This window comes from Protopterus annectens, chromosome 12.part0 (genome assembly GCF_019279795.1).
Source record: "Protopterus annectens isolate FY-2018-M chromosome 12.part0, PAN1.0, whole genome shotgun sequence".
Classification (NCBI taxonomy): domain Eukaryota; kingdom Metazoa; phylum Chordata; order Ceratodontiformes; family Protopteridae; genus Protopterus; species Protopterus annectens.
The window spans coordinates 18760950-18784624 of record NC_056746.1 but is presented as its reverse complement, the minus strand read 5'-3'; the positions used below and the strand labels follow the sequence as shown (position 1 = coordinate 18784624).

The following is a 23675-nucleotide window of genomic DNA, read 5'->3' as shown; positions in this document are numbered from 1 at the left end:
ATAAACTTCTGTCTACTCTAATTCACCCTAAGCAGGACAATCTGTCAGGATGTAAGTGAAGTAAGAAAATGATTTTTGATATTCCAGGGGCTTTGCTTCCTCCCATATCCCTAATACATGCCAGAAGGTCAACTGGCAATTCTGTAATTTTGTGTATGTGTGTGTGTGTGTCTGTCAGTGTGTGCATGTGCATTTGTACGCATACATGGTTTGTGTATGTGTGTGAGGGGGTTGTGTGTTTGTTTGTGGGTGTCTGTGTATGTACACATGTCTGTGTGTTTCTGTGTGTATGCATTCTGTCATAGATTACTCTTTTGTGTTATGCCTATTGATTGCTGACTCCTCCATGATTCTTAATAGATTAGCTGACTGCTCCATGATTCTTAATAGATTAGCTGACTCCTCCATGATTCTTAATAGATTAGAGCAGGTACTACAAAATCAACAATTGAAACAATTATATTTGCTCAAATGACTATGGATGCAGCCAATTTTAAATGTAAAACATGCTATTCTAAGATTTTCACAAAAACTTCAAACCTGAACATGCAGACACGAGATATCAAAATCAGAACCCAATTGTTGGTGTCTGCATAATATGAGAGAAGCAGGACTAAATAATCCTCATTTTGTCAGGCACTTGATGACAATCCACTCACTGGTGAGGCCAACATAACCATCTGAAGTGCAGATGGAGATGCCCAATATCAACACCACTGACAGACCAACAGTTACCATAAAATGGCATTGTAATTATGTAATCTTGTTACTAAACCCTGACATATTTTGCAAGATTATCAGTAATAATGCAGCTCCTGGCAGCATGTGATAGCTTAATTTTCAACTGGTGAGAAGTCAGAAAAAATAGCAACAGAAGTTTATTTTAATAAGACATTGAACATACTAATATCAAAACATATTTTACTAGTTTAAAAACTTTTAAATGAAAAAGGAGCTAATAAGAATATTAAAAATAAAATTGCAAAAGCAATACAAGAAGATAACAACTGGCTACAGCATCCATTTTAATGAACAACCAGCCTGCTCATGTGTTTTTATGAAGGCAAACATCATTATCCTTGTAAATGCAAAAGCGCCATAACTAAGCACTCTACTGTCGTGTTCTTCTGGCGATGTCCTTCCCATCAGACTACACGCATTTTATTACACAGCAGGTAAAAGTTTTCTCCATGTCAGCTCTTAAAGGTAGGGCATGGGAAAGTGGTAATGTTATTGTCCTCTCTGCTAGGATTCAAACCCTTCATTGTGTTGTCATTGCTTCTCAAATCTAAGAGACTGGAAGTGCTTCTGCTTTGGAAGCCTTATACTCATCCCTTTGGCACCAACAGTTGCAGAAATATGGACAACCTGAAAGATAGAGTGCTTAAGGATTAGTATACCTTCAGTAAGAGATAGGCAACACATAAAATAAGCACACACACACACACACACACACACACACACACACACACACACACACACACACACACACACACACACACACACACACACACACAAAGTACCCTCCTTGTATAATGCAGTGTCTCACATAATTGTGCATTTTTAGCACTGGATATATTAATATGATGTTTTCTACCATTGTCAGCCCTGTATGTACTCCTGCTAACACGTACATTGTCCCTCAATGCCCACCACCAATTGCAAAACCTTCCCCTTAATTATGAGAGATCCAGATACTACTAAAATGTCTGCCCTGTGGAGCACACCACATTAGAGGCTGCCTTGGTGTCATCATTAAAGGGGTTTATGTTATGTTGTAGCCCTACTGTGATGTATGACAAAAATATTGTGAAGGGAACTGACCTCAGCAGTGAAATCTACACTAACCTCCCCCTGAATGGTGGCTTTGTCATGACAGGTCCCATTGAACTGGCACATTCTGCTTTCTGTCAGGTAGCCAGTGTGCTGCCTGTTGCACTATTTTGGATTGTACCCATCTTCATCATGTAAAGCATGGTGTCAAAAGCCTTGTCGAAAGCTAGGCAAACTGTGGCCATGAAGTTCCACTTGACAAGTTTGACAGTAAAAATCACAGAATCAAATCAGGTTAGAATACATGAGTCAGTGTAGTTGTGACCTGTTATATACTATTTGTCCAGGAACTCCAAACCTTACCCTACAAAAGTATCTCTCTAACTGTTTTGTGGTATAGACCCTTCTTTGTACAAGGGGAGGATTCCGGTTGCCACTCGTCCATGTTTTAGTACCAGTCCAGTCTTCAGTGGGAGACTGTGGAGTTTATAGTCTCCCCACTTCATTTTATTGTTTTGTTTGCACTAAGGATGTGAGGAAGCAGCTCCTGAAGCTCCTGTGTCCCTTAAAAGCCAGTCTTTCCCTGCTTCCTTCCTTTGCATGTGTCTGTACTCCAGCACAGCATTTCTTTCTAGTTTGATATTCTGCTTTTAATTGTTTATTTCCTAGCCACTTCATACATTTAACCTTCTCATTGCACATGAAATCCACTTCTGCACTTATGATTGCACTGCAATCTCCTATTCTAATCTAATTTTACGATGCCGTGGCGTGCATAAATGTGAGGCCTTTGTGACCAGCACTCTAAAGTATGTTCACCAATGCGTGATTGATTTATACAAATAACAAGAGACTGTCTGCAGACCTTGGTGTATTCCTCATACGTACAGGTATAGCAATCTTGAAGTTAGTACATAGAAGTACTAGGGACGTGGGGAAAACGTTGGGGATACCATGCGTGATATTCCATGAAAATGCTTTGTATGAATTCGATTCATTTTACTGCACAAACATGTGGTGCTCAGTCCCAGCACTGTGACCACATGTTTTGTGCTGCTCATTACTAGACTGCATTTCTGTCATGAAGTCCTATCTTTAGCTATGCTAGGTGCCTCACCTGTTCCTCTCTTCCCCTCATTCTGTGCCTCAAACCTTCATTAAGGTATATATAGTTAGTTCCTGCAACCCTTCAACGTTTCTTCTGTCCATGTTTCCCACAGGTTGAAGACTATTTTGTTGTTTCCAACCACTGTCTTATTCTTATCATATGTGTTACAGAAATCATAAAGCAGACTTTCACATGGTCTCTGGTGCCCGACGTATCTTTAGCTCTACCTTCACTCTCTATACAGTTAAAGGACCATGTCCAGGATATTACCGTTCCTTGTCTGAAATCTCATCTTTTGATTGAATTCAGCTTACACCAGAAATTCTACTACCTCCTGTTCCTCCCTTGTTATCAGGTTAGACACTTGTCATTGATAAACTTAATTACGTCAGTATCAGAGAACATTCTCCCTTACACGGTAATGCAGTTCCAGACTGTCATACAAGTGCAATCACACATTCAAATCATTATTTAGCCCATTTCCCTTTCAGATATATTGCATCATTCCAGTTCCCTGTATCTCTATGCACATTCTTTCTATCTATTTCATCTTTAACTCATTACAGCTGAGTAATGTCTCCAGGTGTTTCTGCAGTTACATCTTACTGACACCTCTAGGCATCAAGTATTGATTCATATTTGCATTCTTTCCAAAACCATGCTACATCCAAAGTATTAAAAGATTTCATCTTAAAGCTTACACAGTGGCAAACAACTATATTGATATTTGCCCTCTGTCTAGTGCAGGGAAAATATATTAATTTTTCATATAACATTTATTTATTTATATTGACATCATTTTCTAAATAGCAATACAGTCATGTAGCACAGACAGCACTGTTAAGCTTCTTGTGAAAGCCCTCAGCTGGGTGAACAAAGTACAGCCGACAGTATGTGTACAAATTGAGTGATTTCTGAGATACTGAAAGCTGTTTACAAAATATTACAGACTTAACAGTTGTGTCTGAGATTTGTAAAATCCATTTTAAGACCTAGAACCTAAATTATACTGCAGACTTCCAGAGTTCCATTGGAGGGAATGAGTTATGCAATGCAAATACAATCTGTCCTTCACGCCATCTTACTGTATCATGTAGTATTGAACAGCTATGAATGTAAAACACACACACACACACACACACACACACACACACACACACACACACACACACACACACACACACACACACTTCCTAATATAGTTATCCCTAACTGCAGGTTCTGTTGTGCACTTAAATGCTAAACTTAAACATATATATTACAGTTTAGATTTTGAGTCCTACTGTAAAGTGTAAGGGTAGTTGAGATTACTTTTAAGTTATAAGAAATGCAGAGTGAACTTGGGGAGATGAAATGATTTTCAGAATGAGTGAACCCAATGAAAATATTTTCATAGTAAGCAGTATTGCAGCTGTTTTACTTTGAATTTTTATAGCATTTGGTGCTGCTCACTGTTGGTGTTGCCTAAATAAGTTCTGATGTTTACCTATACTTAACCTGCAGACCCTGAAAATCGGAACTAAGGCCCTTGAAAATAAAGACATCCAGCTAAAAACCTGGACGTTTAAGTAACATAACACTGGAATACCAAATAGCACATAACTCTTCCCATGCCCAGTAGGAATGTGGAATACTGCTCAGAAACACGTTTAAAAAACAGGGTGCCAAAATAATGGAAAATATAAGCACATTATTAAAGAGACTGTGTAAAATCTGTAGACTTTAATGAATTGTATTGCAAAATTCTACTACTCAAGGTCATTTATTTTTGCTTTAGAAAAAGAGTTCTAAGATGTGTGTCCCCTTTTTTAAATTATTGTTGCCAGTAGTATACTGGACATGTAGTATGTTTTTTGTCTAATAGACAAACTTCAATCATTCGATGAGAAAGAATCAGAAAATTGTGTGAAGGTCCAGAAAAAAATGTAAACTCCTAATACTGCTAAAACCACACTGAAGGAGCAAAAAACCACTGTAAAATCCAGTATAAAGCCAATGCTATTTATTGTAGGTAAGCGCTTTTGCAAACAGCCATGGTTGCTTCCTCAGACCAAAGATTACAAAAAAACTTCATCCCAAACTTTAAAAGCCTTGAATCCTCTATCACATGACTATGACCAATTAATTAATTAAATGAGTTAAAAGAACAATTACATTCAAAATGCAAATATACACAAAAAGCACAAAATGTCATTCAAGGCAACATGACTATGACCAATTAATTAATTAAATGAGTTAAAAGAACAAGTACATTCCAAATGCAAATACACTCAATTGCCTTGAATGAAAATTTGTGCTTTTTGAGTGTATTTGCATTTTGAATTTACTTGTTCTTTTAACTCATTTAATTAATTAATTGGTCATAGTCATGTGACACAGGATTCAAGGCTTTTAAAGTTTGGGATGAAGTTTTTTTTGTAATCTTTGGTCTGAGGAAGCAACCAGGGTTGGTTGCAAAAGTGCTTACCTACAATAAAGAACATTGGATTTATACTGGATTTTACAGTGGTTTTTTTGCTCCTTCAGTGTGGTTTTAGCAGTATTAGGAGTTTACGTTTTTTATGGACTTTTGCCTTGGTGTGTTTACTCCTATACTTCATAACTAGGCTTCTCCTTCTTTTTTACTGTAAATTGTGTGAAGGGGTAAATCAATCCTAAAAATAGGGACATACATCCAAAAATAGGGACATCATAAATCAGGCCTAAAAACAGAAACATTCCTCAAAATCAGGGACAGCTGAGATTTCTGGTTGTACCACAAGTCTTAACTCATGCCACAGCGTCACACATCAGACAGGTTGAAAAATAAGCAGTTAGGCTAGTGTAGTAGAATGAGTGGGGTAAAGGTAGATACGAAACAACAGTTCAGGGGGTGGCAGCAACATTTAGACTTGATCAATTCCTTTGGCATATCACAATTTGTTCCGGTGTATACTAAGTGCAAAAAACAAAAAAATCACAAATGTTATTCCATATTGGTCATTATTGGTCAGATCTAAGAATTTGTATGTTCTGCCTCACAGCTTCTATTTTTCCTTGTACAGACTTACCCCTGTTCTTTCTGGAGTAACCAGTGAAGAAGGAACAGACATGGAGTAGTAAAATCAGGGCAAGAAGCACTACAGTAGCGATATTGTAACTAGAAGGTCCTGGGGAAATAAGAGAAGAGCACAAAGGCGTGAACATCAAGGTAATGAGAATGCCACTACAAACCATGCAGAGAAAATTAATAACCACTCACATTACTCTGTTTAAAGCTTAGTCAACACAAAATTATTTCCTGTGGATGTCAAATTTAGGAAGAGTTTTAGAGCTGTTCCAGTAAAAAGCATAAGTAGAGTAAGACATTCCTTTTGGTATGATTGTCCCCATTATTATTGAAACTGTAGTGGCTGGAACTGTTAATTGTACATTGTAGCAATGTAAATTAGGTGACCCTAAACAAGAGATTTATTTAGGCGCCATCATCAAAGCCAAGCAAGTGATAAGGACTGAGTTTGGCCAGAATATACAGTGAGCTGTTGGTCCTGTCTATCTATCCTTCCATCCATCTGTCCATGTATTCCTGCTGACAGACTGTAGCTGATTCCTGTAGTGACACCATTAACAACCACCATCTTCCATGGAGTTTACTAGACAAGTAGGAAATAGAAATATATTACCAGGCCTTTCTTCTATATGTCTCTCTCTCTCTCTCACACACACACACACACACACACACACACACACACACGCACGCACGCACGCACGCACGCACACACACACACACACACACACACACACACACACACACACTTTCTCTCTCTCTCTCTCTCCCAGGGAGAATTTAGAGTCATCAATCAGCCTACTGCATATCTTTGTGTGATAGACTTGCCAAAAGCCTTCAACACAGTTTGTCACAGACAGTAAACTTCTACTTCAAATGTCCTAATTAGGTCTCTTTCAACCCACCTTTCTATTGTTCAAAAGCTACCTTCATCCTCTTTCTATACCTTCCCATTAACACCAGTGTATCATAAGGTTCTGTCCTTGGTCCCCTCATCTTTAACATTCTCACTAACACCCTCTACACATCCATGCAGCAGACCTCCCTAATACAGTATGCGGATGACTCCACACTTATTTGCACAGCTGACAACATGGCACACCTCCAGAAAATTACTCAGGAAGCTTTAACAGTCACTGAAACATAGCTTTATAACTCACAACTTATTCTCAACCCTAAAAAAACAAACAAAAAAAAAAAACTAGCTGCTAATCTTAAATTTGATCTGCATATACAAAAATGTATTAGAAGAGCTCATCAAAAACTAGGGATGCTTTACAGAGCCAAAAATTTCTCACCAATGCAATTAAAACTACACTATCCGCTACTTATCTTCTCCATGAACTTTATTATGGTGCTCCAATCCTTACTTATCTTCAGGCATCACAAAAATTAAAACTTGAACAATGCTATAACAAAGTTGCTAGATTTGCAGTAAGTACCCCTTTCAGAACCCACCACTGTATATCACTAATTAGCCTAAATTGGTTAGAACTACTCCATCAACTAACATATACACAGATTCTTACCACCTATAAAATTATCCAGAATCCATCTGCTTGTCCAGTACTAAATAACATTCTACACAACTATGTTCTCAGTCGGTCATTATGATCCAATGACTAAAAACTCCTGTCTGTCCATAAACCTATCAAATCTACTGGTCAATTTTTATACTTGCACCATGTTGCTAAGGCCTGGAACTCCTTACCTGTATCCATCAGATCAATACCCTCCCTCCCATCCTTCAAAACCATTCTGAAAGACTTCCTAGCTGAATGCTAGCTCTGTGTTTGCCCAACACCAGTATCAGCTACATCCCTAAATGTCAACTAATATTTATCCAAACTCTATACCTCCTTACTCTCCCTTCTTCACCATTTCCTTACTTCTTTCAATTTATCTCGCTGGCTTTACCTCTAAATATACCATAAATCTGCTTTTCTCTCACTTCATATTGGAATTCTTGTTTGTATTATGCAAACTTAACATTAATTTCTCTATAAACTGGCTAAAAGTTCTGTAAATATTAAATGTTATATAACTTATATCTATTCTTAACCAATGGTTTCATATTATGTCTAATTTGGTATAATTATATAAACTGTAGCTGTTTTTGTATTATTTTTAAAGACTGTAAAATTATTGTTCATAAAATGTTATTGCAATACTTTGGAGCTTTTCTCCTTGGGACTCTGCTGAAAATGGGCTCCTACCCAGTCAGACTCTCTTGGTGATAAAATGTCAATAAATAAACAATAAATAAACAGGAAAGTGATGACTACATGTCACTCAGTAATAATTGAGAACTAAATGATGTGAGTTTATGGGACTCCATTAAAGCTTTGTAGGAGTGGAAAATGAAATTTTGGTGTCATACAACTTAAACAGTGTAATATGGATATCAATAAAATATACAAAGAATTGCGTGAAACTAAGTTAAAAGAACAGAATCAAAATAACAATGCTATAAAAATAGTAATGACATCAACAAAACAATGTAAATAAGTTCTAAATCACAAGACAGAAGTGGCATTCAGAAAAATAAATTAAATGCTTATGCCATGACACTAACAGGATTTTATGGACTGCCTGGTAAAAGTTAATACCTGAGCATGCTGGATTAATATTGTAGACATCAGATATAGAAAAACTTCTAGTAGCATTTGCATATTTCCATGAAGGTGTGAATTAGATAAAAGCATACATTTAAGATAAAAGACTTTTGGAGGATTATCTTACAGAATAAATAAAAAAAATGCATAACCAGTAGGTCAAAAATGTAACTAAAACAATAATGTATACTGAAGGTAAAGACCAGATAAAAATAAACTGGGAAAATGTCAGGAACTGCAAAGAACTATACCAAATTATTTTCTCAAAAATTACCAATTTTAATTAAAACTATTTTAATTGGCACATAATACCAACAGAGAACTCCTCTGTTTCTGTTTCATCCTGGAGACCTATATTATTGCTCAGCACAGACTATAACATTTTTACTTCAGTTTCAACAAACAGATTTAAAGATTCAATGGACAATTTGAAAAACAATTATCAAACAGGATTTATAGTTAATAGAATAACACAAGCTAATATTGAAAGAAAAATTATAATGATAGATTATACAGACATACAGACAGAAATTAACTATAATAAGTCTATCTCTAGAGAAAAAATGACACAGTAAATTGGATGTTTTATTTAAACATTAGAATGTTTTGGGTTTCCTGATTTTATAAAACAATAAGACATATATTTGTAGATTATAAAGTTTATGCCAAAATAAGATCCCTTTTATTTCAAATCATGTTTGAATAATGAAACAAAGCAAGGATTTCCACTTTCTCCTATAATGCTTGCCTTGATTATAAAATCTATTGCAAGTTCTGTCAGGAACAACTCACTAATTGAAGGCTCTATAGTATCAGAAAAATATCAATCAAAATGTAGTTATTTGCTGATGATATGTTGTTAACATGGAGTTATATAAATCAATCAATCTATGCTATCAATATTTCTAATAAATTGTTTCAAAAAGCTCTTGAGGGAAATTGATTTATTTCTATCTATGAAATCAATAATTATAATAAATTGTTTCAAAAAATCTTTACAGTGAAATTTACTGAAGAGAAAAAAATATATTAATACATCAAAAAATAAAACTTCTTTAAGAGACAGAATTTTAAATGGATAAACAGTAAATTAAATATGTAGGGATAAAAAATATCTACTGACATAAATAATATTATTCAAAGTAACTTTTAATGACTAGTGAGAAAAGAAATTGAATAATTTATTCTTTGCATTTAAAGAAAATGTAATGTTAATTAAAGTGATAGTTTTACCTAAAATATTATACCTGGGATTCAGAAACATGGCAAACATGACCACACTGAGCTAGTTACTGTTTATCTGCTGTGTGCAATGTGGTTCTAAGAGCATTAAAGATTAACAAAGACTAAAACATGTGTAGAAATCTCAGCTCATTAGGAAATCCACTTGCAGCTAGAACATGATGCAGTGATTGAGGCATACTGCAAGTATTTCGGGTGTCCCTGACACATGCATATGCCATCTTGGGAAAGAGATGGAAGAAGCAAAAGCAGTTATACAGCAACCCAATTTCATGGTTTGTCAGGGGCATCTGATATCACCAAACCTACTGATTAAACAGTATTATGCAGATGACTTACCTTGTAAGCAGTTTGACTGCACAGAATAATGTATGTACTAAGACAAAGCTAGTCAAGGTTGACCTTTAAAACAGATAGCATTTAACCCCTACTCTCACAGCAACACAGAAATGCCATGACAAAATTGCAACCAATCACTGTCTGTATAATGGCATTGTGGAATGGTCTAATAAAAACTTCCTCCTTTATTGCTCTACCCCTTGACCCATGTGAATCTTTTGGCTATTCCCTCTGGCTTCCATATCCATACTATCTTGGATTCTCCATTTGTCCCTTGCCTGGTACCTTCAGAGGTAGCCCTTTGCCGGATGGGACCTATTTTCCTTAAGGAGTTGATCTTTGTGGTAGCTTACTCATATTCTCAAAAAAAAAAAAGGAATCTGAAGGAGAAGTCAAAGACGTAGAGTCAGGAGCTATCATGCAGGGAGAAGCTGGCCAGAAACCCTAATACCTGTAGTGCCTAGTGTAAAATAACATTATGATGTTGTTACCACCCCATACTCTGAAGTTCAGACCTGGGAGGCCCCACATAAGATTTTGGTTCTCCAAGCCTTCTCTGGGATAGGACAGCTGGCTGTCAGCAACTTCATCTTATTACTGTAGCCAGACCTATCAGGGGCCTGAATTGGGTTACTGGTGGTTGAGATGGATATTCTGCCTCTGCACCATTGGGTGGCTAGTGAAACATAACTTCAGGAGCAGCAGAGTAGTGCAGCAGTTAACATTACTGCCTCACAGTGCTTGGCTTTTCCCAGCTGGGGGCCTTTTATATTGTCTGCATGTTCTCCCTTTACCTGTGTGGGATTTTGGTCTCCTGTTCTCTCTCACATCTCAAACACATTTTGCTGGTGGTTTGGTGAGATTACAAATTACACCTTGATGTTTATTTTGTGTAGGTGTGGGTAAATGTGAGTATGTATATATGTGTGTGTGTGTGTGTGTGTGTGTGTGTGTGTGTGTGTGTGTGTGTGTGTGTGTGTGTCTGTAAGCATGTGTTTGCACTTGTGTCTGTTTGTGTGCATGTGTTTGTGTGTGTGTGTATGGTAAGTGTATTCTGTGAGGACTGACTTCCACCCAGATACCCTTGATCCTAAAGTCCCTGATTTGTAGCTGACAACAAATGAATGAATGCATAAACATAACTTTAGCATTTTTTTCATCTGCACTGCACATTTTAATCTTGATCATAATATGACCCTCTTTCATGAATTAAGTGGGAAACATTTTTAATCCTTTCAAAAGAGTGACTTTATATCATGCAGTCTGTAAAACTGGCCTTCAGGATAGAATTACACAATGACTGCCGTAAAGATCATGATGTTTGCCAGTAAACTGAAGTAAAGTAGAATCTGACAAGTAGGCAAAAGGCAATAATATAAGCATTATAATGTTATATAGAAAACAAAATATCATGAGTTTTATTCTGCTAACACATATACAGATGAAAAAAGTCCATGTGGATCTGTGCAGTAGCCTGTCTAAATATGTGGAAGTCACTGCTAGGGTCCTCTGTGCAGCTTTATACCATGTAATGGCACAGGTGTCTATATTATCCAGTTGAGCAGAGCTTGCATTTAGTGGAATTTCTTGTTTAGACACCCGGCATTAATTTTCTTCATTTGGTTTTACTTTCAGGTTAGCAATGCCTAAAAAGGTACTATGGGGTAGAAAAGATTTTAGCCAGTATTTGAAAGCCTAGAGGGACAGGTGCAGACTATTCCTGGCAAAGCAGCAAGATCTGACAATCATATCCTCCCTGGCTAACAGATATTATACCCCCATCAAATCACACCAAAAACTAAGCCAACTATTAAAGTCAATTATCTTCTGTTCATACAAAGGCATCATCCCTGGGGAAGGTAGAATGCTGCTCAGTGCTAGGGTCACACCAGCCAGGGACACACAGTCAGAAAGGGAGGCTGTAGGCTACGTCAACAAAATAAGAGTGGCCAGTTTACTAAAACGTCAAGGAAATTTATTAAAATAACAAACACAAGAAGTATTAAAACAGTTTCCATCTCTAGCGCCTCGGCTATTAAGCCTTTACAGAGTATACCTTTCTTTTACCATACATCCTTTAAATACATAAGACCATAAAATCATTATTCAATTAAACAATTAAGACTAATAAGAAATAATCACAAAAAAACATTTCCAGTTGCATTCCTTATTAAGTCCCCCAGGGGATAAAGCATTACATTGTAAAATAAAAATAGATTCCTTTCTCCATAATTTTCTTTTTGTATAATTTATATTTACTCCATTTTCTGTTTGTTCCAAGATAGTAGCTTGTAACCTCTGTGGGTACTATTATGAAATTTTGAAAAATGAAGGGCTATAGGGCTTTCCATCCTGCCCTTTTTAATGTCTCTGATATGTTCCTCAAGCCTAGTTGTAAAACTCCTTTTACTTTCCCCTATGTAAATTTTTTTATGCAGACACCTTAGTCCGTATATCACTCTTTCACTTTCACATCCATAAATCCCTTTTATCCTGAAACCTCTTACCATTAATTTATTTAAAACTGTTCACTATATATTTATAACTTTTACATTTCCCACAGGGGAAAGTACCTAACAACCTAGGCTGTCTGTTCCTTTCTATGTTAGGTAAATTGAACCTATAATGTACCATAAAATGCTTAATAGTTCTACCCCTTGTGTATGAAATCTGGGATAGGTCCTTAAATATGGGACTTAAATACCTACATTTATTCAAAATACCCCAAAAATATTTCACAAAAGTATTTAATTTCCCTGAAAATACCGTATATTTGGTAACAAAGAATATTTTTTGTTGTTCCTCTATTTGACCATTAAACCTTTCCACCCTTCTTACATACTGGCTGGGATTCACTGGTCCTCCTGCTAGTTTTTTAATACCATCCCCTACTGTTTTTCTATCACAACCTGTATTCAAAAACATTTGTGTGGCATTTTCTATTTCATATTGACATTCCGCTTTGCCATTGCATAATCTTTTTACTCTTAAAAAAATCACCATATGGGATAGATTTTAATTTATGGGGGGGGGGGGGGGGTGAAAACTCTCACCATGCAAAATATGATCACATTGCTCAAACTTTGTGTATCCTAGTTTGAATAACACCATTTCCCTACCTTGTAAAGTAATATCCAAAAAATTAACTTACTACTTGTAAACCATTGATCTGTTCCTATGTAAGCTACATATAAAAACATCCACTTCTTCTTGTCCCCATTACAAATAAAAATTAAATCATCTATAAATCTATGATACCTTACTATATATTTCTTAAAAAATTCACTATTGTAGATATAGAAACTTTTATATCATCTTCTTTCGGCTGTTCCCATGAGGGGTCACCACAGCAGATCACCTGTTTCCATTTCTTCCTGTCCTCTGCATCTTGCTCTCTCACACCAACCACCTGCATGTCCTCTCTCACCACATCCATAAACCTTATCTTAGGCCTTCCTCTTTTCCTGTTACCTGGTAGCTTCATCCTTAGCATCTTTTTCCCAATATACTCCGCATCCCTTCTCAGCACATGTCCAAACCAACATAATCTTGCCTCTCTGGCTTTGTCTCCAAACCTTCCAACCTGGGCTGACCCTCTAATATACTTATTCCTAATCCTGTCCACCCTCGTCACACCCAGTGCAAATCTTATCATCTTTAACTCTGCCACATCCAGCTCAAACTCCTGCCTTTTTGTCAACGCCACTGTCTCCAACCCATATAACATAGCTGCTCTCACTACCCTCTTGTAGACCTTCCCTTTCACTATTACAGGTACTCGTCTGTCACAAATCAATCCTGACACTCTTCTCCACCCACTCCATCCTGCCTGTACTCTCTTCTTCACCTCTCTTCCACGCTCACTGTTACTCTGAACTATTGACCCCAAGTATTTAAACTCATCCACCTTCGTCACCTCTACTCCTTGCATCCTCACCATTCCTCTATCCTCCCTCTCATTCACACACATATATTCTGTCTTAGTCCTGCTGACCTTCATTCCTCTTCTCTCTAGAGCATATCTCCATCTCTCCAGGGTCTCCTCCACCTGTTCCCTACTCTCACTACAGATCACAATGTCATCTGCAAACATCATAGTCCATGGGGACTCCTGTCTGATCTCGTCTGTCAACCTGTCCATCACCATTGTAAATAAGAAAGGGCTCAGAGCTGATCCTTGATGTAACCCCACATCCACCTTAAACGCATCCATCACTCCCACCACAGACCTCACCGTTGTCACACTACCCTCGTACATATCCTGTACCACTCGTACATACTTCTCTGACACTCCTGACTTCCTCATACAATACCACAACTCCTCTCTAGGCACCCTGTCATATAATCCCATAAATAAATTTGCATACATGGGGGCAAAACTGCCATCGTGGCCATTCCCTGTAGTTGCCTAAATAATTCACCATTAAATTCAAAGATGTTATTTGTTAAACAAAAACCTATCAACTCTAAAATATATTGTGTTCTTGGAGTATCTTACAAAAAATATAACATAGTTTCCATACTATTTGTATTCTGAATACTTGTAAACAAACTCACTACATCTATTACTGTGGAATACGTTACTTGTCTACTTGATATTCTTTACTTTATCCATAAATTCAAAAACATCTTTGATAAGAAGGTAACTTTATAACATCAGCTAATAAATATTTGTGCAAAAAACACGACACATTATGGGTACAATAGCCACATGCTGACACAACAGGGCGACCCGGTAGATCCACCATACTTTTATGGATTTTAAGTACACAGAAAAAATAAGCCATAGTACAAGCTTTAGTACTAAACCTATATTGCACATCCTCATAAGAAAAATATTTCATCCACATTTTTAAATATTGTTTAAAGTGAAATACTACTAATTTCCCCTCTTATCAGCTGGTTTAAACACCAGTTGTCTATTTGGCTCAAATTTTGTAAACTCAACCGTTCATTTTTACTTAAATTATACATAATATGAGCCTTATGCTGTCCGGTTCGATTCTCAGCTAGAGTATCTTCTGTGTAGAGACATGCATGAATGGGCGTACCTTCTTGAAGGTTGTGTGTCAGGGCTGGTAACTCGGCATGTAAAACTCAACTACCAATCATTAGCGGACCGGAGTTCCGCTGTGGCTACCCCTAACCGGGAAAAGCCAAAAAGACACAAACATGAGCCTTATTCCTATATAAAAGTTTAAATTCCTTTTCCACACTGTACTGTAATAAAGTTAAAAATTATTGTATAGTATCATTTCTAAAGGGGGGTATAAAATCACTTTTATATGCAATTCCCTCTGTGTTAAATTTGCAGTACACATTGAAATCACATTCCAACATGCATGAATAAAAGCTTTCTGCACTTGAATCAAATTCATTTTCTTCACTTTCATATTTTTCTATTTCATCTATACTTTTTTATCCCCCTTAAATATATCCCCTAATACAACTTTCTAATAAACTTAAAAATTTCACATTTAATTTCATATATTCTAGGTAGAACTGTAGGAATAAACTTTAAGCCTCTATTTAAAACTGAAATTTCATCATTTGACAAAATACAACCTGACAAATTAACTATATAATCACACTGGATACTCATTACAGCTTGTTGATTATTTACATTAATACCACTTGCCTTGTTTATATGACCAGAAATTGTAAAACAATTCTCTGTTATAGTTCAGTCCATTTCTCTAGTTATTCCTTGATGGCTTCTGACTATCCTTCTGAAAATTCCATTCTTCATGAAAAGTTCTATTTAAATGTCCTGGGTTTTCTGCATTTGGTAAGCTTGGAAATTCGCCATTATCTGCACTAGCATATTCAGTTGAAGCTGCCGCCAGGGCAGTGTAATGGTTAAGATATTTGCCTTACAGATACAGATAAAGCTCCATTTCTGTCTTCATATAGTCCTGGGAGGTGTGCCTCAGGACATTTACATCCACATGAACTATGACTGAGTTTGTATATGATCTGGGTGGATCCTGGTCTCGGAGAGGCAACTAACAGTGACTCACTCCTTACTCAACCTGGTGAGTGGGATATCTGTGTGTCTCACAATGGAGTCTGCTATGACCAAAATATTGGAGTGAGTGGTGGTTTACCTTATGGGCTTAGAAAATGAGATGCTGTGAGGTGGTGGATGTTGTTTTGGTAGAGTGCTTTGAGGTTGCTGAGGATACTTATAAATGTAACATTTGGAAGGTCTTTAGGGTTTAGGAAGATTATATTTAAAAGCCTCAGTGTATGTGGGTCTATGTGTCTGAACCATACTGTATAGTATGTATTTTTCTGACAACCTGTTTGCTATGATATCTGATTGTGAGAGCTTTGCCTCCAGTGACATTGTGCAACCCCATCTCTCACATACCATACCAATTAGTTGGTTGTCCTTTGCTACAGTGTCTTATGATGCCCATATAAACCAAACTAATTGGTGTTAGTTCTAATGAAGTTCCGAAAATAACAGGAACGAAAGCACTCAATGTTTTGAATAAATTGGATTTTTATACTGCTGGCTTTGTGTGTCTCTACATTCACCACTGCAGATATTCCTTGCATTGGTTTGTTTTTCACCATCTGGGTTCTTAGTCTGATATATCTGATTGTCTGTGAGAGCTTTGCCTCCAGTGACATTGTGTAACTATATCTCCCACATACCATATCAGTTTATTTAAGAATTAGGTGGTTGCCCGTAAATGTCAGACAACTGCTACAGTGTCTTATGATGCCCATATCCACCAAACTGGTTGCTGAGATAGCAGCAACGTGAATATCCATGGTTACAGATGTTTATTATGTGATCTACAAGGAAATGTTACCACTTAGCATAATGGTTAAGGTCTTCACTTCACATGCACAAGGTACAAGGTTTGAGTCTGACCTCCGGCCAATGCCTGTATTGAGTTTGCATGTTCTTCCTTGGTCTCTGTGGAGTTCACCCACCTCCCAAAAAACAGTGAGTGTTTCCATCTCAAACTCACCAAAGAATGGAACTGTGGCACAAGTTAGACTTTAGATGATGCCCTATGGGGGAAGAGTTTTACAGATAAACCGCTTTGGGCATTCACTATGGTGCACAGTGTCCTCAAGACAGGAGAACATGGATCACAGACTGTGCATCGTGTTAGGGCTAGCCACTCAATGGTGCAAAAATTGGCTCTAGGCGATTCAGTCATGTTGAGTAATGCCACCAAAAATTGTCGTGGGTATTTGCTGGTGATAAGTGGGTTGAGGACCTGACCTAGTCCAACCTCTGTCAGAGACCTGTGCTAATGGTGGGAGGGGTGTATTTGCCCCTATTGGCCAGAGTTTTGCTATAAAGCCCAGCAGCCCTGGGTCAAGTTGCCCAGCTCGGGTTACCTGAGATAGCTCTGTTAAGCGAAAGCTGGACATAAAAAGCAATCAATATGTCAAATATGAACTAAGAATTCCTACAATCAATGTAGGTTCACTGACAGGACGTAGCTTAGAAGTGGATAACATGATGGCAATAAGGAGGCTGGACATCCTATGTATCTAGGAGAAAAGATGGAAGGGCAGTGCAGCAAAATCACTTGGCTTGGGGTCCAGAATCTACTGCACAGTAGTACAAACTAAAATGGTGTAGGAATTGTGGGTCGGGAGAGGCTTTGGAAGATGGGTGGGGCTTTGTGTCTCATGAATGGAGAACAGCAACAGTCATCCCTCTGCACAAAAGTTGGCCATCTACAGACCCTGGAAACTACAGATCCATAAGTCTCACTAGTCTTATATGTAAAGCCATGGAAAGAATTATCATGGAGATGATCAACAGAGATATAGTAAACCTCCAGACACTGGACCCAACCCAGTTTGGTTTTGTCAAGGGTAGATCATGCCTATTCAACCTGGTGGGCTTCTTTGCGAAGGTAACTAAAGCAATGGATGAGGGAAAAATGGTTCACACTGCCTACCTTGACCTGGCTAAGGCATTTGACACAATACCCCATGTCACAAAAGGAGATACTGCCAGCCTAGCTATCTGGAGTTTTGTAAATATATGTAATTTGTGAATATCAACATGATTTATATGCTTGTGTTACAAATGTTTTAGAACTGAATGTTATGGGTATATCAAACTGCTGGTACAGAAGTGTGTGTTGAAAAGGGTTGTAATGTACTGAGCTTTAAAAATGTATCCACAGTGTACCCTTCTGGAACAGAACAGAAACATACATACACTATTGTAATTGTTTAAGTGTATATATTTTAACAATGGAAACTGGAAGACGGGAGGTTAATTTCAGAAAAATAGCTGAAAATTTAAATTACCTTATGACCACATAATAAAAGTACGTTATCTTTCAGTTCCAGTGCAGTTACTGACACAATGTATAGAACTAGAGGCTCTCTGCATTGTCTTGCAAGTGTTTTATTGTTTTATGACTTCCAGCAAGTACCAAGATTTGAGGAAAAGCCCCTGTTTATGTATTTTCACAGATAGATCCTAAATGCTACCAGCTGCATCAATGGTTGTCTTTCACCTGGGATAGAGTCAGATGACAAGAAATTATGTCATTCAGCAAGCTAGGCCAGCAGTAATATTTGGGATATTAATTTAAGAACTCTCTGAGAGAGACTGAGTATTCTGTATTTGTTTTTGACCTGACAACATCAAGATCCACTCACCACATCTGTCTTGTTGCTCTGTAAGTAAGTTAACTAGGGTATAGTACTTCTCTTAGAGTCAGTCAGGAATATAGTGAAGTATAGTTTAGATATTTTCTTGATTTATTTGAGACTGTCCTGAAGAAATGAGGACAGCAGAGCAGAGGACAAAGTAGTGCCAATTGTAGAGAAGGTCAAAAAGAACAGATTATGCTGGTTTGTACATGTGTTGTAGAAATGCAGAAGACAATCTGGTGAAGAACATTTTGGACAGACAGGAAAAAGACAAGAGGAAATGAGGGCATCTAGCAAATAGATGGATGGATTGTGTAACAGAAGACCTGTGACAGTCAGGTATGACTGTTGACGTAGGGGAGTGGCATTGAATCAACAGAGATAGTGACAGTTAAAGTAAGGGAGTGGCATTGAATCAACAGAGATAGTGAGAGTTGACATGGCCCATGATACTATGTAGAAAAAAATGGGGAAAAAGGGGTTGTTGATGATGATGATAATGATGATGATGATGATGACTACAAGGGGTAGAACAAAGGGAGCTTACAGCTGGCTAGTTAGGGTAAGCATCAAGAGTAAGACTAAACTTGTGGCACAGTGCTCCCCAGCTTGCAAAATAGTTGTTATTTGTGCAGCTAAGTTCCGAGAAAATTTCTGATGTAGCTTAACAAGAAAGTTTTAATTCTAAGTGCCTACTTTAATACATGGTGCTGCTAACCTTTGCTGCATGATGTTAAGCCTTGAGCAAATGTAATATCTTTACACAGGATCAGAAAACCAGTAAAGAAGAAAACTAGCCCTCTGGCTAACCACAATAAACATGCTTTAAGGTTTTCTTAGTGACTTTCAGCATAGAATAAGACCAGGCTCCTCTCCACTGCCAATAACTCAAGCAGAAAACACTTAAAATAGGCAGGAATGCTAAATTTAACAGTAGTACTCTACAGTGATTTAAAGTGTACTTTGCTCCTTATTTTGCCAAAGGAGTAGCACTATCCCCAAGATGCTTCCTGAGAAGTACTATTAACCCAGATGTTATGGGTTCAGTACAATTGCTAGTATTGTCTCTTAGTAGATACCCTGAACACAACAGAGAGCCAAACTGCACAAGGGCCCTGAAGAGGTTGTCAAACAAACTGCAGTTAAACCACTCAGTGAAGTCCCATACACACTGCCTTATCAGAGATCAACAGGACCCAAAGTACCTCTGATCCTTCTCTCACCTGGAGAAACGAAGTAGAGCAAATCCCAAGCTGGCTCCTAAGAAGCAATTTTCAGGCTTTCCACTGACTGGCAATCTCTAGGCTCTCCACTGATTGGCAATCTCTAGAGATTGCCAATCAGTGGAGAGCCTGAAAATTGCTTCTTAAGAGCAATCTCTAGCATTCCTAGAGATTGCCCCTAAGAAGCAATTTTCAGGCTCTCCACTGATTGGCAGTCTCTAGGAATGCTAGGAAATTATGCCCCCCTGCTCCTTCTCTAACATAACCAATAACCCCATGCTGAATCATGGGAAGCAGTTCTTAGGTTCACCAATGATTAGTAACCTAGTCCCAGATATTGTAGGCTTTAAAAGTAAGATGGAGAAATATGAATGCATACTTAGTGAGTGGGATGGCATGAAACAGAATTTTAAGAGTTTAAGCTTCCCAGCTGATCCCTCAGTGTTCAGTAGAATGAGTAGATAAGATGAGAATAAGAAGAGTATCTAAAGTCAAATTTATAGTTGGGGCAGGCAGCTGAAAAGCCAAAATGTTTAAAAGGACAACAAATTTGGTGTGGGTGGGTATGAAAAGAAATCAAATACAGTCAAACAATTGCAGACTGATGGAGTACTTCAGCTAAATAATAATGCAGCTAAATACATGCAGATAAATATGAAACCTTATTTCTCAGCTCTCCCACTAATTAGGTAGAATGAATTCCTTTTCAGTCAGTGAATGTAAAAGGAATTCTTTTCTAACTGAGGCTAGCCAATAATTTCTAAAACTCCAAGGACTAAAAACGTTAAGGTAAAACAGCATTAAAAATAAAGCAAAGTATAATATAAGAAAAAAAAGTGGAATTCCCCAAACCTTAAATAAATCCAATCCAAAATCAAATGCAGTCAGACAACAGCAGTCACACAACACTTCCCTAAATAATGTTGGCAACAGGAGCTGTTGAGGTACTTTTGTACTTATTTTTTTTTATTTAGATCATGTTTAGTTTAACCATCTGCCAATTAACAGTCTAAATCTATGTTTTGTGTGTGTGTGTGTGTGTGTGTGTGTGTGTGTGTGTGTGTGTGTGTGTGTGTGTGTGTGTGTGTGTGTGTGTGTGTGTGTGTGTGTGTGTGTGTGTGTGTGCGTGTGTCACTACTGGGGGGGGGCACTTAATAATCCAGAATGCCCACCCAAAAAATTGCTGCAGCAAAGCACTGTCATGTTAACAGTAACATAAATGCAGGAAGTAATACTGTTATTGAGACCAAATAGTCCCTTAAGACTCCTAGCACCCTCTACTCATATGTTCATCTAGTCAACCTTTAAGTAGTTTATTTTTTTCTAATTATCCTAATACTTGGATAATGTCTATTGCAATACCTAAGCAGTTTCTAGCATCTTTTTTCTCTTCTGAATGCCTTCATACTCGGAATATCCTTAGATAACAATATTAAATTTATGGCTTCTGGTTTTGTTTTCATTTTTGTCACTGTTAAACTGATGCGTTCTCAAAGACATTTGCCTTAATCTTTTATATATTATCAATACATTTTAAATGCTTTAAAATGTCTACATACTTCATGCCCATGATATTAGTTATTACTTTGGCCACTTTCCTCTCTACATGTCAAAAAGAATTTACTTGTGTGTTTTCACTTGACCAGATCACTAGAAATTTTCTGGAGGTTGTCTAACCACAGGTATATATCTTTCTATATCTATATATAGGTTTATTATCAAAATAATGAAAATCATGTTGTCGAGTCATGAGCTGTGTGATTTTAAATGTCAAAAATTGTAATAATTTTTTAGTTATAATGTCGAAATTCAGGAAATGGTTGTTCGAATTTGACATTTTCCAAGCATTATGTCACTACTCCTGTACTTCAGCTTTAGACCATTCGACATTAACAAAAGAATGGCAGGAAGTATATTCATGTTTGCATGTGAATACGTAAGCAATTGCTTCACTATATAGCATTACTGTGTGATATTAATGAGCCTGGATGTCCTGGTAGTAGCAGAGACATATAGTAGTAAGAAGGCATATTATGTGTTTTACACACATACAGCATTCTGTATTTTGGGAAGAGTAACTGCTATGTGACATCCCTGCAATCAAGAGCTGTAGTGTTAACCCTTTTCCCAATCTCAGAGTTGGTATATATAATTTGCAGGGTGTGTGTGTGTGTGTGTGGGGGTGGGGGTGTGGAGGGGCTTGCCCCCATGCAACAACATCAACTAAGGTAAGGTAATTCTGGATGATTTAACTCGCATAAAGGACTACGGTGAGTAATAAGAATTTTGAACTTTTTTGATAATGCAAACATTTAAAAAGGTAATTTTGGCATTTCAAGTTCTCACTATTTAGGTGCAAGATTTTGATAGTAAACCCTATATATATATATATATATATATATATATATATATATATATATATATATATATATATATACCTGCGGTGGTGGTGCTGCGGTAGCATTGTCGCCTCACAGTAAGATGTTGTCCTCTTCGATTCTCAGCTAAAGCGTCTTCTGTGTGGAGACATACGTGAATGGGTGTACCTTCGTTGAAGGTTGTGCGTCAGGGCTGGCAACTCGGCATGTAAAAATCTACTGCCAATCCTTAGCGGACCAGAGTTCCGCTGTGGTGACCCCTAGCTGGGAAAAGCTGAAAGACACAACACACACACACACACATATATATATATATATATATATATATATTGTATTTTTTATATATATATATATATATATATATATATATATATATATATATATATACTGTATTATATATATACTGTATTATATATATACTGTATGTATATATATATATATATATATATATATATATATATATATATATATATATATATATATATAGTATATTATGCTTAAAAGCCTAAATACTTGAATGTTATTTTTACGAGATGAAAATAACGAAAACTAATACCTGAACCACACATTTTTCACAGGGCAAGTAAACACTTGCCCAAAAATTCACAAAAACACACCACAGTATCTAAAAATAACATTCGAGCATATGAGCTTTCGACCAAGCAAAGTAGACCCCATAGGAAATTGAACTTTTGCCTTCCTGGGAGAAATATTCCTCAAAACTAATCCCAGTCCTCATAGTGCCCTTTCTCTACAGTTGGAAACATTGTTTTTAAATGTTAGTTTCCAGTCACTTAGAATTCCTAAATATTTTTCCACTTGTATTTTCAGTGTTCCTACATTTTCTCTACCCATATGCATAACACCACATTTGGTCCTGTTGAACTGTAATCTGTCTTCCAAAGACCATAGATATAAATAATCTTACAGTCTTGTGATCTGCTCCTATTTAAGATACCTATTATGTTTGTGACATCAATATATTTTTGGCTCTCATATTGTCATAGTTATAAGTGCTAATCAATATAAACTCAATACTGATCCTCTGGGAGTGGTAGCTATAACTCCAAATGAGACTAAGTAATCAGACTCACAACTGATTCTAACATCCCTGTTTTATATCCAGGTTTAAAGCTAGGCCTCGGTTCTGAAGTCCTTTATGCATGTACAGATCTTCAACAATGCATTCTGACTTATACTGTCAAAAGCTTTTCTATAGCTGACAGAAGTAAAATCAACAGCTGGACTCTGCACATCATCTTCATGACATAAATTAAGAAAATTAAATTACTAGTTATTACTGAT

The 23675-nt window shown here is 37.0% G+C and overlaps 1 protein-coding gene across 3 annotated transcripts in view; it reads right to left on the bottom strand.

Moving 5' to 3' along the window:
• Positions 1-934: 934 nt before the first annotated feature.
• LOC122817317 overlaps positions 935-23675 on the bottom strand; it is a 322631-nt gene continuing 299890 nt past the window's right edge. For 2 of the 3 annotated variants that reach the window (XM_044090537.1, XM_044090539.1), the window contains 2 exons: positions 5932-6030; positions 935-1368 (listed from right to left, as the gene is read on the bottom strand). In XM_044090537.1, coding sequence (XP_043946472.1) covers positions 1289-1368; positions 5932-6030 — 179 coding nt within the window. In that variant the 3' untranslated portion in view covers positions 935-1288. The remainder of the gene's footprint in view (positions 1369-5931; positions 6031-23675) is intronic. The other variant, XM_044090538.1, reaches the window with a different exon arrangement.